Source organism: Melanaphis sacchari, unplaced genomic scaffold (assembly GCF_002803265.2).
Source record: "Melanaphis sacchari strain LSU unplaced genomic scaffold, SCAv2.0 Contig54_pilon_pilon, whole genome shotgun sequence".
NCBI lineage: Eukaryota > Metazoa > Arthropoda > Insecta > Hemiptera > Aphididae > Melanaphis > Melanaphis sacchari.
Window position 1 is genome coordinate 2,838,437 of NW_020271380.1, and position 18,238 is coordinate 2,856,674.

General features: G+C 24.7%; 2 protein-coding genes across 2 annotated transcripts in view; one reads left to right on the top strand and one right to left on the bottom strand.

Moving 5' to 3' along the window:
* The window catches only part of LOC112599689 (low-density lipoprotein receptor-related protein 1), a 36,898-nt gene extending 23,596 nt beyond the window's left edge, over positions 1–13,302 (bottom strand). Inside the window, exons 1-18 of the mRNA XM_025346707.1 lie at positions 12,932–13,302; positions 9,612–9,737; positions 9,372–9,518; positions 8,408–8,536; positions 8,206–8,319; positions 8,017–8,142; positions 7,700–7,954; positions 7,471–7,633; positions 6,415–6,640; positions 6,179–6,353; positions 5,849–5,977; positions 5,346–5,760; positions 4,880–5,283; positions 4,435–4,725; positions 3,703–3,951; positions 2,743–2,876; positions 2,417–2,651; positions 1,793–1,972 (exon numbers count right to left, since the gene is read on the bottom strand). Coding sequence (XP_025202492.1) covers positions 1,793–1,972; positions 2,417–2,651; positions 2,743–2,876; positions 3,703–3,951; positions 4,435–4,725; positions 4,880–5,283; positions 5,346–5,760; positions 5,849–5,977; positions 6,179–6,353; positions 6,415–6,640; positions 7,471–7,633; positions 7,700–7,954; positions 8,017–8,142; positions 8,206–8,319; positions 8,408–8,536; positions 9,372–9,518; positions 9,612–9,737; positions 12,932–13,016 — 3,583 coding nt within the window. The 5' untranslated portion in view covers positions 13,017–13,302. The remainder of the gene's footprint in view (positions 1–1,792; positions 1,973–2,416; positions 2,652–2,742; positions 2,877–3,702; positions 3,952–4,434; positions 4,726–4,879; positions 5,284–5,345; positions 5,761–5,848; positions 5,978–6,178; positions 6,354–6,414; positions 6,641–7,470; positions 7,634–7,699; positions 7,955–8,016; positions 8,143–8,205; positions 8,320–8,407; positions 8,537–9,371; positions 9,519–9,611; positions 9,738–12,931) is intronic.
* A 1,510-nt stretch (positions 13,303–14,812) lies between these two features.
* On the top strand, positions 14,813–16,309 carry LOC112599696 (rRNA 2'-O-methyltransferase fibrillarin). Its single transcript, XM_025346718.1, has 5 exons — positions 14,813–14,963; positions 15,102–15,448; positions 15,518–15,688; positions 15,747–15,992; positions 16,058–16,309. The coding sequence occupies exons 1-5, from the start codon at positions 14,960–14,962 to the stop codon at positions 16,223–16,225; spliced, it is 936 nt and encodes a 311-aa protein (XP_025202503.1). The 5' UTR covers positions 14,813–14,959; the 3' UTR covers positions 16,226–16,309.
* The last annotated feature ends 1,929 nt before the right edge of the window (positions 16,310–18,238 follow it).

The window sequence follows — 18,238 nt, forward strand, 5'->3', positions numbered from 1 at the left end:
CCTACTCACTTCACATGTTACGTTCCCCATTTTCATCACATGCTTTACTCATAAATTTATCGATTACTTCATCTAAAATCATATATATCTGATTCTGTATTATCTCCTACTCATTCTTAGTCCATTATCTTTCCCAACATTGCTCTTTTGATATCTCTATCACATATTCTATGCTTTCTTTCATTAATATATCATTTGCAAGCGTAACACCTCAACCTGTATATATTTTGTAATTTTGTCCATTACTAAGGAATACAGATAAGAGCTCAACGTTGAACTACAGTGCGCACCTATTCTTCACTAAATGAATTTGTTTCTCCAGTACAATTCTTATCATTGCTCTTTTAACACATCCTTTATTACTATCACATACATCCTCAGTGCTATGTTTCTTCTTATAGTCCACTATATCTCTCTTTGAACTCTATCATAAGTCTTCTCCTATCTACAAATACTAAACACAATTTTTTTTTTTTTTATAGAATTTCAATTTAATTTATAGAACATCAATTCAATAGTATATATTCCTAGCATAAATCTAAATATATTACTTGAAAATAAAATAATAAATACAAACACTGTTTGCACGAGCATTGCTTAAATACAATAATAATTATAACTACAGTAAAACTTGCTTAAAACACTTTCCAGCATAACACACTGTTTTTCATCAGTCTTTTGATGATTCCTATACTAGTCAATAAAATAACCATCTGTTGAGACATTTCATTTTTCTCTTTAAAATTGGATAAGATACTCTTTTGTCCAGCAAATAATAATAAATTTTAGTAATTGTGGAATAATAAAAATATAAATCGATAAGAAATATTGGATATGTTAACAAAATATAAAACTTCCTTGCTAAAATGCATCTTCACAATCTCAAGAAAACAAAAGTAGACACTTTTATAATATAAATTTAAAAAAATAAAATAATAATAATAAAAGTATATATTATGTATATTATTTTTAAATTCAAATAAATAGAAAATTAATTATAGTTAATTTATAAATATATTTTCTGTTAAATTATATTCAATAATAAATATGTATATTAATAATGACAATATTTCAACTACTTAACTTTTTTTACAATTCCCGCAAAAAACGTTTACGTTTCTTACGTAAGATGATCTAAAGCAGCATTTCTCAACCTATGGTATATGTACCATTAATGATATGCAGAAAGCTTAAAGGTGGTACATGAAGAAAAAATAAATATTTATCATAATATAAAATATTATTTAGTTTATTTTATTAACTAAATCAAATAGTCGGTTTTACTCAAAGATAGAAATTTAGATAAACATAAATTTCTATAATTATGTAATGCTTGGTCGATTTAAGTATTAAAAAATTGTACATACTTAACTTTACTTTTTTTTCAATAAATGCTAATATTCTATACAAACATGATAATATAAACATTTTTTTATTAGCAAAATTAAAAAAAAAATAGAGTTTACTGAATTAAGTGATACAAGAACATTTCAAGATGTGTAGGTAGTACTAGGTTGTTAAAAGGTTGAGAATTACTGCTTTAAAGAATTGATTCCTTAAAAGCGCCTTAAGCAAATTTTAGTGTATTAATAAATAATAATTAAAAGTTATAATATTTAAATGGCATTAAATAATAAACATTGTTAATAAATCAAATAAATTATTTTTTATTTAAAGTTAAGGCAATAATTAAATTAAATTGAAAAAATAAACATTAATAAAATATAATAGACTTTAACCTAATAAAAATATGCATATAGTTCAAAAAAAGGAATAATATTTAATAGCTTACCACATAGTCCGCCTTCATCTGAACCATCTAAACAATCATTTTTACCATTGCATAACATGTCTACAGAAATACATGTTCTATTATTGTCACAAGTTTTATTTGGATATGCACAAAAGATTGAAGATGGCTTCTCTGTTGGATGATTAAGACAATTTTCAAGAGTACAATTTTTTATTGAAGCTAAAAAAAAAAGTTTAAAAATATTAATTTAGTATTCAAGTATAAATAATAAATACATATTAATAGTGTTCAGTACACTTTTTCTTGAATAAAATGAATAAAAGTTGATAATAGTAATCAACTCTAATTATTTATATACATGGTATACATGCATATAACCTAACATAATAACAAAACCTAACTTTATTGTGAAAAAAAACCACTATAGGTAATAAATATAATAATCTATTTCAATTATAACTAATAAAATATTTTTAACAAATAAAACTTTTGAAGTATTTTGTTTTCTTAAAAATATTATTTACAATAACTATAACTAGTCATTTCATTAAATTCAATTATATCTTCAAATTTCAGTTAATAATAAGTAGTGTGAACTTTACTCAAATTAATAAGATACAATTTTTCACTCACACATATTTCTATTAAATGTTTTAAACTTACTACAATTATTTTCATCACTACCATTAGGGCAATCAGGTATTCCATCGCATACATAATGTTTATCTATACAAAACCCAGTAGTACTTAGACATAAAAACTCATCATTTGAGCAGACATTATTAGTATTGTTCAATCCAATACTACAATTTAATTCATCTGTTGCTCCATCACAATCATTTATCCCATCACATTTCTTTTTTAAAGGTATGCATGTATTGTTTTTTGAGCAAAGAAACTAATTTAAATAATATAATTAGTATAAATAGTATAATATGTAATAAAAGAATAATATTAAGAATTAAATTAAAAATATAATACTATCGTACTTCGCCAGAACAATCAGAACATTTCTCTTCATCAGAACCATCACCACAATTATCTTCTGCATTGCAAACATATTCATAAGATATACAATGTCCATTTGCACATAAAAACTCAAATTCTTGACATGAATGTGTTTCTAAAAAATATAGTTGATTATAATTGTATGTAATCCAGTAATATTATGTAGTCAATCTACTATTAAATATATATGGTATATTTGTTTAAATTATCGATTGTTAAATATTAAGTATGAGAAAATAGAAATCAGGAGCTAATGCACTCAAATTTAAAAAGCCAATTATGCTAACTATTTAAAATACCATAATAATAAAAATATCAAATTAATAAATCCATTTAACCTTAAAACATTGAAAAATTAAAATTATAAATTTGCCTAGATTTTGAACAAACTAGACTTTAAATATTTAATAAATAATATCATACGTTCTTACATAAATAATCTACCAAGATTTAAAAAATATAAATATAAAAAATTGATGAACAATAAGATAAAATACATCAGGTATATTACTATAATATCTAAATCTAAATTATAATACTAAATTAATTATATTATAAAATCATTGATAACACAAGAATATGTATACCTATCTAATAACCTGACGATAAGTAAAGATAAATTATTTCTCTCAGTAAAAAAAAATTAAATAGTTTAAAAAACTTAATTATGCTTACAAATGTTCAAATTTATCTAACAAGAAATACATATATATTTTACAAGAATTTTTGTTATTGCAAAATAAAACCTAAGTATAGGCTATAAATATCAGAAAAAAATATGCATTTATAAACTATAACGCTAAAAATTAAGAAAACTAAAATGAATATAATTAAGATCCAAAATATGAAACCAAATTTCTGTTTTATAAAATTATTTCTTAAAATTTTCCAAAAACCAGAATGTTGTAACCTAAAACTAACACTAATTATAAATGACATACCACAATATTGATGTTCATCTGATGTATCTCCTTCTCCACAATCAAATGTGCCATCACAAACCCAGGAATGAGGAATACAGCGGTTTGTAATAGAACATGAAAACTGTGATGCTAAACATGAATCACATAATCCAGGATCTTCGTCAGACTTATCATCACAATCATTATCACCATCACACACCCAGAATTTTGAGATGCATTTATTACTATCACTACATTTAAAATTTTCTTGTGGACAAGTATATTTTTCTATATAAAAATAAATTAAAATAACATTAAAAAAAAAAAAAAAAACCAGTTTTGAAATCAAAATAATATTTTTATATTATACTTTAATTTTAATTAAACTTATTAATATTAAATCATTCTGATTTAAATTTCAAAATAATATATTGATTTTTAAATTTTTATATTGTTTTCTATTAGCCATTTAAGTATGTTCTAATTTAAAATTGAATTTCATAATTTTAATTTTAATTATCGCTTTAAAATTTTAATTTTTACTAACAAGCTACACACAGCAGATTGCTTGTCATGTGTATCATAAGTGTTATGATACAGATTTAAGAAAACAAAATACTATTTATTTTATTATTAACTTATGAATAATATTAGAGATTTGTTAAATATCGTTGAATTTTAAACTGTAACTACATTCTATTTAAAAATAAATTTAATTTTGATATTTATAAAATTGATTTCAAGTCCTAATTTTTAAACAAAATTATATACCACAAGGGCCATCTTTTGAAGTATCTTCATCAGAACCATCTCCACAATCATTGTCTCCATCACATATATATTTCTTTGATATACATTGTTTATTTTTAATACATTGAAATTCATCAGCACTGCAGAAATTTGGAATAGAATAGTTACTAGACTTTACACATTCTTTTTTTTTATCATCAGTTGTTTTCAATACATAGCCATCATTACACATACAAACTGGTCCATTGGGAGTGGACATACATAATCCAGGACATAAATCTAAATTTTCACACCAATATGGAGATGTTTTGACTAAAAACCATACAAAATAAAATAATTGTAATTATTAAAAATGTAAACAACTTGTTAGTCAAGTTATATGATTAATTTAAACTACTAAGTTTTAAATGCAAACTATTTACAGTGTTATATTTTAAACAGTAAAAAATAAAACAACTTTTCTTACCTTGAGCTTCACTATTATAAACTTTTAATGTATAAAGTGGAGGATTTTCAATTCCTAATGTGTCTTGAGATTTATTTGCTAAATTAAAGCTTTTCACCAATCCTTCCGTACCAGCAGTTTCAGTCCAAAACAATAAATTATTATAAACAGCAATTCCATATGGATAAGGAGTTGATCGCTTAATAATTTCTCTGTTACTACGATCCAAATCAATACATTCTATCCTATCTTTGTAAACATCTGACCAGTACAATTTTCTTGTAAAAAAATCTAAGGTTAAGCTCATTGGCCATTGAACATCCATATTAACAAAGCTTGTTTGGTTATTTCCATCCATCCAAGCTCTTTCAATACTGCCACCCGAACTAGTAGAGCCTCTGGGCCAATTTCCCCAGTACATGAAACTTTAAAAAATAATAATCTATAAAACATTTTAAATAAATAAATTACTGATTATTTCACATACCCATTTTTAGGATCAAGTACAATTGATTTAGGATGATACACTTTGTTAGTTATCAACACTTTTTGTTTAGTTGGATCATCAATTTTAAACACATTAACTGTACCCAAACCTTCATCCGTCCAAAATAAATTACGACCAGTCCAGTCAATAGCTAAACCTTCACAATTCATTTCTGGTAACATTTTTACTAATTCTTTCTTTGTTCCATTTAATCTCATTCGTTCAATAGCATTTTTTTTGCCCCCTGAATAATATATTGATTGTGTTTTTACATCGTAATCAATAGTTGTAGGCATTCTTCCTTCGTCTAATGGTAAAATAATTTGTTGTTTATGGTTTTTTGAATTCATGGATATGCCTTTAATCATTGGAGGATTACTTTTCCCAAATATCAAAAATGCAGGCGGTTTGGATGCTAAAAATAATTTAACATTATATATTTCTTACTCGGCCATACCAAATATACATAAAAAAAAAAAAGTTATAACTTTAAATATACTAACAAATACATTTTCCAGAAGTAAGTCTGTACCCAGGTTGACATAGACATTGAGCAATAGCTTCTTTATTTTTATATGCAGTAACACAAATATGATCACAACCTCCATTCTTGATCATACAAGGGTGTTTAACTAAACAAAGCATAACAAAATAATACTATTATTTTGAATTTATTTATAAAAAGATAAAATGTCATTAATAATTTATATTTATAAATAAACTTTATTTACTAAAAGTTATCAATATTCAAATATTGTCAAGACTATTTATTATTAATTTTAAATTATTATGCTAAAAATCTGTCATTAATTTAAAAAAAATATATTACATACTTTCAGGTTGTTCTTGTCTATGATATACATGAATAGTAAATGGCCGACTTAAGTTTGTCATCAATGATTCATAATAACTGCTGTTAAATTTATTAAGTTTTATAACACTTTGTAATCTCCAAGATGTTACATACATATGATTTTCAAACACAGATATATCATATAAGTTTATAACCTAAATAACAGTTAATATATAAACATTTATTACTTTACATTAATTATATTTTAATACTTACAGGAAATCCTTTTTTTATTGTATGCCGATTAGATCCATCATAATTGATTCTCTCCACAAAATCTAAGTAAGTGTCTACCCAATAAATATGTTCTGATGGAATATCTACAGTCAATCCATATGGATAAACAATTTTGTGATCTACCAAAGGTAATCTTTCAAGACCTGAAAGTTGAGCTCTTTCTACCATTGCAGGAAATTGTCCCCATTTTGTAAAAAACATAAATCTAATAATACAAAATATAAAAAAAATATATTCAGAATATCAGTATTCATAAACAGATTATATTAAAATGTAACAACTTTTTATCAGTTTAACTGTAATAGTATTTAAATAAATTTTACAGACAATTTTAATTTTGTGGCTTGGCGTAGCACGTTAGCTGCTACCAGTCATGGAATGTGATTGGAAGTAATTGCTACAGCTACTAGCTCTCAGATGAGTAACCATCCAAGTTCTTAGTGGTTAAAAACCTTGCCACACGTATATGTGTTTACTATTCAACCATAAAAACCATAACAATCATAAAAAACAACCTATCATACCAACCCCTAACCCCTATACACAATTCATAACCCCTACAACAGCCAATGGCCCTAGTCGCTTAGCTTAAGTTCAATAAAAAAAAATATATATATAATTAAAATAAATCTTTTATAAACATTATAAATGACTACCCTTACTTGTTCCTATTAATTAAACCATCTAGTCATGCCATTTTATTCTAATTAATAAATATATATAGAACCATATGGTCATAAAATTTCACTAATAGTTCACAATCAATTCACCTTTTATTAGTATTAAACAAGCAGCTCAATAAACTTATACACTAATCCGCTCAATTAGTACAACATTATAACATATTGCATAATGAGTAATGATATTAGTTAAAACTAAATCTCAATTAATTTAGTTTAAATTTATTTTTTAATATACTTTACAAATTAACAATTATAATTATACATAAGGAATCGACTTTGCACCATTAATATACTTTACTATTTATGTACTAAATATAACTTAAAATTTAATAAAATTAAAATAAATGCATACCCTTTGGTTGGATCTAATGCTATACTTCTAGGTTTATTCAAATTAACATCAATCAAAATTTCACAATATTTCATATTAGAATTACACATATATATCATATCTCGATCATCATCAACATAATACCAGTTTCCTGATACCCAGTCTAATGCCACATGAGTAGTCCCTGAAAAATAATAATTCAATAGTTATTTTGTTTAAAAAATTTTTATAAAAACATTAAAATCCAAACCTAATAATGGAAAAAATGTAGGTGAAGGTAAATCCCAATACACAGAAAGATTATCTATTTTAGCACAACTCAATTTAGCTCCATTTGTTTTGTTGTATTGATGTACAAAACATACTGTTTGATTTCTGTGATCAAATGTCAAAGAAAGTGCTTGAACATTACATCTATGGCCTGCATATGAACTTCCATTAAGATGTATCCTTCGTATATCTTTAGAAGTACTAACAAGTATTGTTGCAGGTTCATTTTCAGGGACTAAAAAATTTCAATTATTAATTCATATTGTAAAATATGTTAAGTATTTAATAAATTATTACCATTAATAGCTTTACATGTTGAATTTGTTTGAATATAACCAGGTACACAACTACAGCTAAATGATCCTTTTTTATTAGTACATATTTGGTCACATGTATAATCTAAAACTTCACATTCATCCATATCTAAAAGAAAAAAACAATATGATAAAATATCAATACTAATGTGTGATCATAAAAAATCATTACCTATACATTCATTTTTGTGAGGTTGCATTCCTTCGGGACAAAAACAAGCTGGACCTTTTCCTGTTGGTTTACACCCATGTGCACAATTTAAACCGTGACATGGAACCATATTTTCTAAAATTTATTAAATCATGAATATTACGAAGACAACAATTTCAGACATTCAACATTTTAAGAACTGAGAAAATTTTAATTATTTTACCACAAAAATGTCCTTCATCAGTACTATTTTCACAGTGAGTAGTACCATCACAAAACACTTCAATATATTTACATTGAGTTGAATTACCACATCTTGCCATGTTTGGAGGACAACTACTAGGTTTGTGACCTAAACAAAACAAATTAAAACATGTTAATATTTATAATCTAGTTGATTAACTATTAAAAATTAAGGGGAGACCACCAAAATAAAGTTTATCATAAGTTAACTCTTCCTTCTCTTATTCCAAAATGTTACTTATTTCTTTCCTCTGTTCTCTTGAATATATTTTATAAGATAATAATCTTCTTCTTAATTAAAATTTATGAAATGATTTCTATAATTATAATTCATGCTAATATATTAAATGAAATAAAAATTTGACAACAATAGGTATGTTATCATTAGGGCTCAAAAATTGATGACATTTAATTTGTTTTTTTTTTTTTTTTTTGTATGTCTTTACAATACTTTCTTACTTAAAAATATAATCAATAATATATGAATCCAAATTATTTATTTGATTTAATGTTATTTTATTTCATTATTTTTGTAATTTCGAGTCAGTTTAACCAATTTCTACAAATAGAAAGAATAATCTATAACTTTTTTTGGTTTATGATTTATCATCAAATTTTAATTTTCAAAAACAAATTACTTTAATTAAATAATAAAACTATTAACTAATTTGACAAAATATTTGTACTTTTAATAAACAAAACAAATTAACATTTATAAAAATAAAATAAGTCACTAATCTTATTGTATTTAATTATTTAATATAAACAATTAATTTATAAAATTAAATGCATTTAAAATTAATTAGAAAAGGTATTATACTTAATCTTTGTATTTTTATAACTTGTAAATTCTTTTAGAGCATTTTATAACATTATAAGGTGTTATTTTTATATTTTTTAATGATTTTTTAGTTATTAACGTGAATCCGCCATTAAAACATTACATTGCAATGAATCCTCATCTGATGCATCTTGATCCGTAGAATTTAAAGAAACTCCACAGTCAAGTTCACCATCGCATATCCATTCTCGTGGTATACATTTTTTTGACAATGCACATTGAAACTGAGAATACTTGCATGTTGGATGGCCTAAAAGGTATTATAAGGTATTATTAAAATGAAATAATAAAACAATATAAATCTATATATTTAATCTTAGATAATATATTTTAATTATTATACCACACAAATCAAATTCATCAGAACCATCAGCACAATCAGGATTAAAATCACATTTCCATTTTAAAGGTATACATTCTCCAGAACCACACAAAAATTGATTTGGCTTACAAGAACTGTTAGGTTTTCCTAAAAATAATTAATACTTAATTTTAAATTAGTTATAAAAACATAATATATATAATAAATATTAATTATTAGTTTTAAAATTTAAAACCTCCTCGCTAAAAATTAGGCTCCAACTTAAAATACCAATTATAAAAATGCATTTATCTTTGCTCATCAAAACCACAATATTACATACAGGTTAAATTATAACTAACAAATATATTTTTTATGCATAATTATCTTGTATTGTTAAAACACCATATTTTTTTTAGCTAATATTATTTCCACAGTATATTTATATCTATCAACAATTTAATTATGAATCCTCAAATAATCCTAAAAAAAAATCCCAATATTTAATGTATTCATTAATATAATATATAGAAATCCTGATTGTATGTTTAATATGGCCAGTAAGTACATAAATAATATATATAAAGACAAATACTATTATGAAATACTCAATATATTTAAAATATTTAAAATGAACATTGAAAATAAATTTCTTATTTTGCTAAAAACTATTTTATATAGTAGGTACATTTTAAATTACATTATAAAATTTTATTACATACATATTAGATTAGACCTATTTACATTTTAAGGACTAGATATTGAAACAGATTTATTTATGTATATATAATGCTCTCAACTCCCAAGTATATCCTTAACAAGTAAATTTAATTGGATGCTTCCTGACACCACAAGTCAATTTAATTCAACATTAGTAAATAATGGTTCATTGATCTATACAATAACAGTTTTATTAATTTTTATAAATAATAGGTGTCATAATTTTGTTAATTTTTTTTAAATATAAAATACTATAAATAATTTTAATACCATTTTTTTTTCTATATACATATTAAAATGAATTATTATAAATTATAATATAGTAAGAGTAACAACCATAACCTATTAAATTTTAAATTTTAATGATTTAAAAATAATAAGTAAATCATTTTCTTAGTCACTAAAATCAAAAAGATATACCTTGCATAGAAACTATTTATGTTTTTTTGTTTATTAAATATCAAATATATAATTCAAAATAAATCTTATCAATACATAAAGATAACCTTTGATTGTAAGCAAGAAAAAAGAAATATTCATTAAGAATAATCCTATCACGTTTACAATAGACATAATTTATAACTAGAAATAATTTATTTATACATGTAATTTTTACCTACAGTGTGTTCATCAATTAAGGTAACATAAAATGTTTTAAATGCATATATTCATGACCATGAAATTTATTTGAGTTTTTTTTTTACTGCATAAAGGTCTATATATTAAACTTATTTTTCAAAAATGTTTAGCTCATGTACAACCGGTTTTATTCATTGTTCCCCTTTCTCATTGAGTTCAAAATTAAAATGATTAATTTTTTGAAACAACATTGATAATAAACATTTTTCTATCTTAAAATAATAGAGTGAGTTAAAGTTTTGATTATACATGGTTTTTATTTTTTTTATTTTATTTTATAATGGTCTACATATATATATTACAAAATTCTATATAATTGGGTACCTATAATTTTTTTAGGAAACTTATATGTGGCACAGTAAGTACGAATTCACTTAGAACTTTGTAAAATTATAAAAAGTAAACACACTACATAAATGTATTAAAAATATAATGCAAAAAAATAATAACTTGGTGGTTGCAGTTTAGAGCCTGAATCATCTTCAACAGTCAGCTAAAACATCTCAATTAAATTTATAATACAACCATATAATAAACATATTATTTAAACCTGCGACCATCTAATGAGTTATGATAAAATTAGTATGTTATGATTAGAAAACTATGAGGAACATAAATATTGATTAGAAAATGTCAACAGAGAAGGCAACTCAGAAAATCTAAGTCATGAACAAATCAATTCAAACAAAATTTACATTTAATACTCATCAACATTTTTTGAAATAACATCAAATAAATATTAACCATTACATGCTACAAACCAAGATACCTATTTATATGAAAAAATATACCTATATATAAGGTAATTTTTTTAAGTGCTTTTACTAATTTTCTCAGAAACCTAATGTTTTTGAAACAAATTTTCCAAACTATTTAAAATTATTAGAAATTAAGTTTTGAAAAAAATTCTATTTTTATTATTTTCTATTATTATTAGTTTTCAAGAGTACTCTTTTGCATTGCATTATATATTTTGATTTTGTATTCCAAATTAGATTATATTTCTGTGAATTTAAATCTATAATCAAAATATTTATACATTGAAATGCTTAGGAAGATATTCAACTTTAGAATATGAAATTAAAAATGTACGCTCTTTCAAAAAAGTAAAAAATATACTATTTTTCAAAATTTTTTTGTAATGAGTTCTAATTTCCTCTAACCACCAAAAATATTGAACTTTTTAAGAAAATTAGAGTTTATCTTTAAAACAATCACACTGTATACATAATTATCTACTGTTCAGAGAACAAATGTCTTAGCCTAGATTAACTAATACTGTAAAAATTAAGCTAAAAAAGCATTAGAACCATAACAAATTTATTACTGAAAACCCCGAACTTAATAGAAATATGTCCCTATTTACTTATTTATTTATAAAACTTATATAAGTACAATCCCAAAAACAACACAATAGAATATTATATTATGTTTAAATTATAAACATTTAATACTCATATATTAATAATTCTAGCATATTATAAGATTTTAGTAAATACTCTATAATAAAAATATATATTAATAATTATTTGTTAATTTATATAAGTATTCTTTTTTCTCAAAGTTTTTATATAAATTAAAATAAAATATGTATTATTATTTCTTCATATTCGACTTAAGATAGATTACATTTAAAATTGAAGGAATGTTTTCGGTTCTAAAAATGTAATAATAAACAATTTTTTCTTTTTTCATGACTATAAATCATGTACATACACAATGTTCAAAATAAAGTTAATACTGATATATGTACTATACATTTATAATTTTCTAACTGTCAATTTAAATAAACTGCAAGTAGGAAATCAGTAAATGCGTATATAGACTATAAATAAACAATATTGCTAGTATGATGCTTAGGTGATTAGATCTTAGATAAAGATACCATATAATAAATATAGGTTCCCAAAAATAAAACTGCAGTTAGTATAGAATCCGCAGTTCACTTCACCATTAAAAATGACATAACTCTAAATGTTATTCAGGTAAGTAAATAATCTTACCATCGATGGAATCGTCGAATGTACTTGTTGCCAATGGTTTGTTGAAGAAAATCAAAATCCCCAACAAACAAAACCGCTGTATCATTTTGAAATCGATCGTATTACAATTTAGGTAGAACTACTACAATTCTGACATGTTTATTTTTAATTTGAACTAAGCGTTTGCCAATATGAAAACTTCGGGTCAGATCGGTGGACACCGCCGTGTAATTTCAACAGTTGGCAGACGATGGATTATTAAAATAATTTAATATAGATGGGACGTGTTTTTCTGTAGATTTGTGGAGCGGAAAAAAATGTACGGACGAAACAAACTGGGAACTGTACTTTTGTTTATTGCGCCATTTTGAACGTTTAGTGGCGACCACCGACTGACGTTGGTTGTGATTTGAGAACACTAAATAGTAGATTGTGATTTACCAATATATATATCATATTTTAATCGGTCTGAGTTTCCCACCGACGGCACCAAGTGATGAGTACCGACTCATTTCGCCGCCAGACCGAGTTAGTGTAAAGAAACGTAACATGAAAACCGTTTCTAACTACATATACGGTTATAAAAATGGAATCCTTATCATGATTTATGTTTTTAATTTTGATTATAATCCTTATCACGATTTAAGGTATACTTAAATATGTTACCGGAAAAGATGATAATTGATAATTCACTTTAATTCAGGAATTGTCGTGATTTCATAATAATTGTTTACAAGTGACAACGACTGGAAAGGGTATGAAATGTTGGACATTTCGTATTTTTATCAACATAAAACATTTCCGTATTATATTAGGCAATATTATAAATTCGTATCAAAACAAATATCAACACCGCTTTATCGGTGATCTATCTGATTATGAAACATGTAGATAGTTACCTAAAGTAATAAAGTATTAGTATACTCGTGTATAGTAAACCCGGTTTTATGTTTATCATAACTTATTTTAACTATTTTCAACAGTTTATCTGGATCGAAAGGATTTACATTCAAGATGTCATTGTAAAACAAAATATAAAACCAATAGATGAACATGTCGTGCATCGTGCATCTAGTATATTATAACAGTTTACCACGTAGGTAATAATAAGGACAACAAAATATAAAATATTGATGTTACATAAACAAAATTCCAAAAAAAAAAATCAATGTAATAAAGATATTGATAAATTCTAAATGTTTTAAGATTATGATTTATCTTAAATAAATAATAAGTATTATATTATTCGATTTTAAACTAAATTTTTATGTTATCATTGGAATTAGGACATTATGACTTTAAAAAGACTAAAAAAATACATGTTAATATGCCCAATAATTATCAAAATATACCTTAAAAAATGAAATATGTCATTTACGTTATATGAAGGTTTATATTATATTTAAGTTATTTTTAAATTTACAACATAAAATATAATGTATCTGATTCTATGTCATATAAAACTAAATACTAATGTATTACTGAACCTGCAATGTGTACGACAAAAGTAAAAATATGCAAAAGTCATAAACATCTTAATCCTAGTTATTATCAATGACTAGTTATTGACGTTAATTCGTTACTAAATCAGGCATTATCAACATTGGCTAAAAGTCATCTTTTTCAGTAACTTTTATATAAAATTTATATTATAAATATACTTATATCATCAGGATTTATATAATATATAAAATAACTCTTACTGTCTCTTACCCATGAAAATTAGAGATAGTACTATCTTTTATTATCTATGATAAGTACAAAGTGGTTAGGTTCTCTTCTTCAATTACTTGCTTTGGAGAACAAATTTAAGGAAAGAACACGTTTACGTTTTTATTTTGTACAAAGTGCGACACTGTTAGTTAGAACACCGCGTTGGACTCAAGCGCATGCGCTTAAGTCACATGTTTCACATGTTTGAAATTTGCCGTACCGAACTGTGATGTTATCCGGCTCCAGCTACCACCTCGTTATTGTTTGGAAATTTTAAGTCACGTGTTTATATAATTTCATTTTATTTAATTTGTTTTCACACTAACTACACACACTATGGGTAAGTTTTTTTAAATTAATTTTCATTTGTCTAACTATGTAATATAAATGATATATTAACACTTTCAATTGTTATAAATGTAAACACGTTTTCTCTTTTGTTGATTGTATATTTTTACTTATTTTTCTCTTTTTTTAGGTTTTGACCGTGGTGGCCGTGGCGGTGGACGAGGAAGAGGTGGTGGTGGCGGAGGTCGATTTTCAGGAGGTGGTGGACGTGGTGGTTTTGGTGGCGGTGGTGGTCGCGGCGGCGGTGGTGGTAGAGGAGGTGGTTTCCGTGGACGAGGTGCTGGAGGTCGTGGCCGAGGTGGTGGTGGAAGACCATCTGGAGGACCTGGTGGCTTCAAAGGTGGTAAAAAAGTTATAATTGAGCCTCATCGTCATGCCGGAGTCTTCATTGCACGAGGCAAAGAAGATGCACTTGTTACCAAAAATATGATTCCTGGAGAAACCATTTATGGTGAAAAGAGAATTAGCGTTGATCAGGTACACTACACAATAAAAATAACAACATTTTAATATTTAAAACATAAAAATCTTTTTTTTTAATCTTAGACTGAAGGAGATAAAATTGAATACCGTGTATGGAATCCGTTTAGATCAAAATTGGCTGCTGCTATATTAGGTGGTATTGATGAAATCCATATGCCACCAGGTTCAAAAGTATTATATTTAGGTGCTGCTAGTGGAACAACTGTATCTCATGTTTCTGATGTTGTGGGCCCAGTGAGTTTTTTAGTAACTAAATATGATACAAATTTTGAAATGAAATATTAATTTATAGGAAGGACTTGTGTATGCAGTAGAATTCTCACACAGATCTGGCCGTGATTTGATTAATGTTGCTAAGAAGAGAACTAATATCATTCCTATTATTGAAGATGCACGGCATCCACATAAGTACAGAATGTTGATTGGGATGGTAGATACAATTTTTGCTGATGTAGCTCAACCTGATCAAGCTAGAATTGTTTCAATTAATGCACAATATTTTTTAAAGAACGAAGGGCACTTTGTAATATCTATTAAAGTGAGTGATTATTTATTTGGAATATTTAAATTAAGTATAGTAATAATTGTATTTATGTTTTTCAGGCTAATTGTATTGACAGTACAGCTGAACCAGCAGCTGTATTTGCACAAGAAATTGAGAAATTAAAAGCTGATAAGCTTAAACCAACTGAACAGCTTACACTAGAACCTTATGAAAGAGATCATGCTGTTGTAGTTGGTGTTTTTAGACCAATTCCCAAGGCAAAGTAAAATTCAACTAAATGATTTATTAATACATAACAATTTTTTGTACAAATACTCAATAAGACCAATGTTTTTACTTAAAAAAATAAGTATTTTATTGCTAATAAAAATTGGATTTTTATTTTATAGTATACAATTATTAATTTGTATTTGTTAAACTTAAATAGTGTTTTTATCCTTTTAAGTTTATAACATTAATTTACAAATATTCAATATTACCTTTTTATTTTAATTGTTAGTTATTGCCCTGACACCAACATACTTTAATATAAGTTTATGATATTAAATTAAAAATCAAAGATACTTGAAACTATACATCATGAATTAAAAAACTTAATATTTTAAGATATATTTCCCTTTTTCCATAATCACACCAAATTTATCTAGATTGCTGACATTGGATCTGGTGTTGGTACAATAATAAATGTACTAAATACTTGGACTTAAATGTAACAAGCATTTGCTTCATGAAATCCTTTTGCTGCTGATATCTAATTTTTAACACAACATACTAGTTATATTTATGTTGCTCAAAATGTGAAATTACTGAATAAAAATTTTAATTAAATAAATTCATTAGGTTTCACTGTATGCATGTAAATATATTTAATTTTATTTATTTTTCAATTTTAAATAATTTTTTTAGTTTAATTATTATTTATTTCATTTGTTTAAATAATAGTTTGTTGGTAACTAACAATACAAGAATACTTATCGTATTAGTTAAAAATTTATTTCAATTTTTCATTGTATATAGTTAATTTACATATAAATTATAAGTTACACGTCTTAAACATAAGAAAAAATCTTAAAATCTTAACAATTTTAACTAGTTAGTGAAATTTAATTCGTAATGAGATAGAATATATTGAAAAAAATCTTAATAATACACCATACCTGCATCTGTTATGTTTTCTACATCTTACTGACAACAGTAAATTTATATTCAGTAATTCAATTACATTGAATAATAAGTAATTTAACATATATAAAAGGTAAATTGTAATATTTTATTTACTGTCATAATGTCCTTTAAAATTAAAACTGCTGAACATAAATGTGGTATGCTGTACATTTTTAAGATAGGGATGTACTCTGAAGTAGACTTGAGTTTTTTATGTCAAATTTTTTTTTTTTTTTTATCAAACAATATCATTTGGATGATGAAAATTGAAAAATGTATTATATTTTTATCCTAACTAAAAACTAAAGTTAAAACAAAGGTTGATCTTGGAATAGTATCTTAAATAATAACAAAAATAATTATCCAGAAGTTATTCCACTGTTCAAACAAATTTATATGGTTCAGCAGTACTACCTATAGGCCATAAATATAATATGTTTTCATTAGTAAAATTTAATCCAAGAAAAAAATCTGACCTATAAAATGAAATGAATCATAAAAAATTGATATCAAATTCTTTAACTATATCTTTATAAATCTTACAAAAAGGTTCTTAAAATGATTAAATATTATTTTAATAAATCGGCAATATACCTACTATGTATTTTTTAGCTATTAATCTTAGTACTTATTTTACATTGATAATAGGTAAATACAATATAATGATTTTGTTGTACTTATCTCATTAGTAATATATTTTATCTTGACTATAATTTTACTAAGAAACGGTTAATCTCTAAATTGCTGCTATTTTTATATACATATATATTATATTATATACCATAAGATTATAATTTTACTTTTACTAGTTATACTTATGAATTATGATGACTGGCTTTTGATGTAAACATTACATTAACACTGAAATATTGAAGCGACTTAATTATTATAATATGATAAACTTTGGATGGTGGTCAGCTTAGTATAGTTCAACACCTATTAATTATATTAAGGATCTACAACATCTACATTGTTTTATACTTTTAAATTTACCTAATAAAAATATAACTGGTTACACTTTTAATGAAATTTCAACTTCAAAAATTAAAATAATTTTTGGTTTATTTTCTTGGGGTGCAGTCTTTATAGGAATATATATTATAATAGGTATGTAT

Excerpts from the sequence above, each read along its gene's own strand:
- LOC112599696 (XM_025346718.1), top strand. Across the intron at positions 15,449-15,517 it reads AGAGAATTAGCGTTGATCAG|ACTGAAGGAGATAAAATTGA; the intron begins GTACACTACACA and ends TTTTAATCTTAG. Across the intron at positions 15,993-16,057 it reads ACTTTGTAATATCTATTAAA|GCTAATTGTATTGACAGTAC; the intron begins GTGAGTGATTAT and ends TATGTTTTTCAG.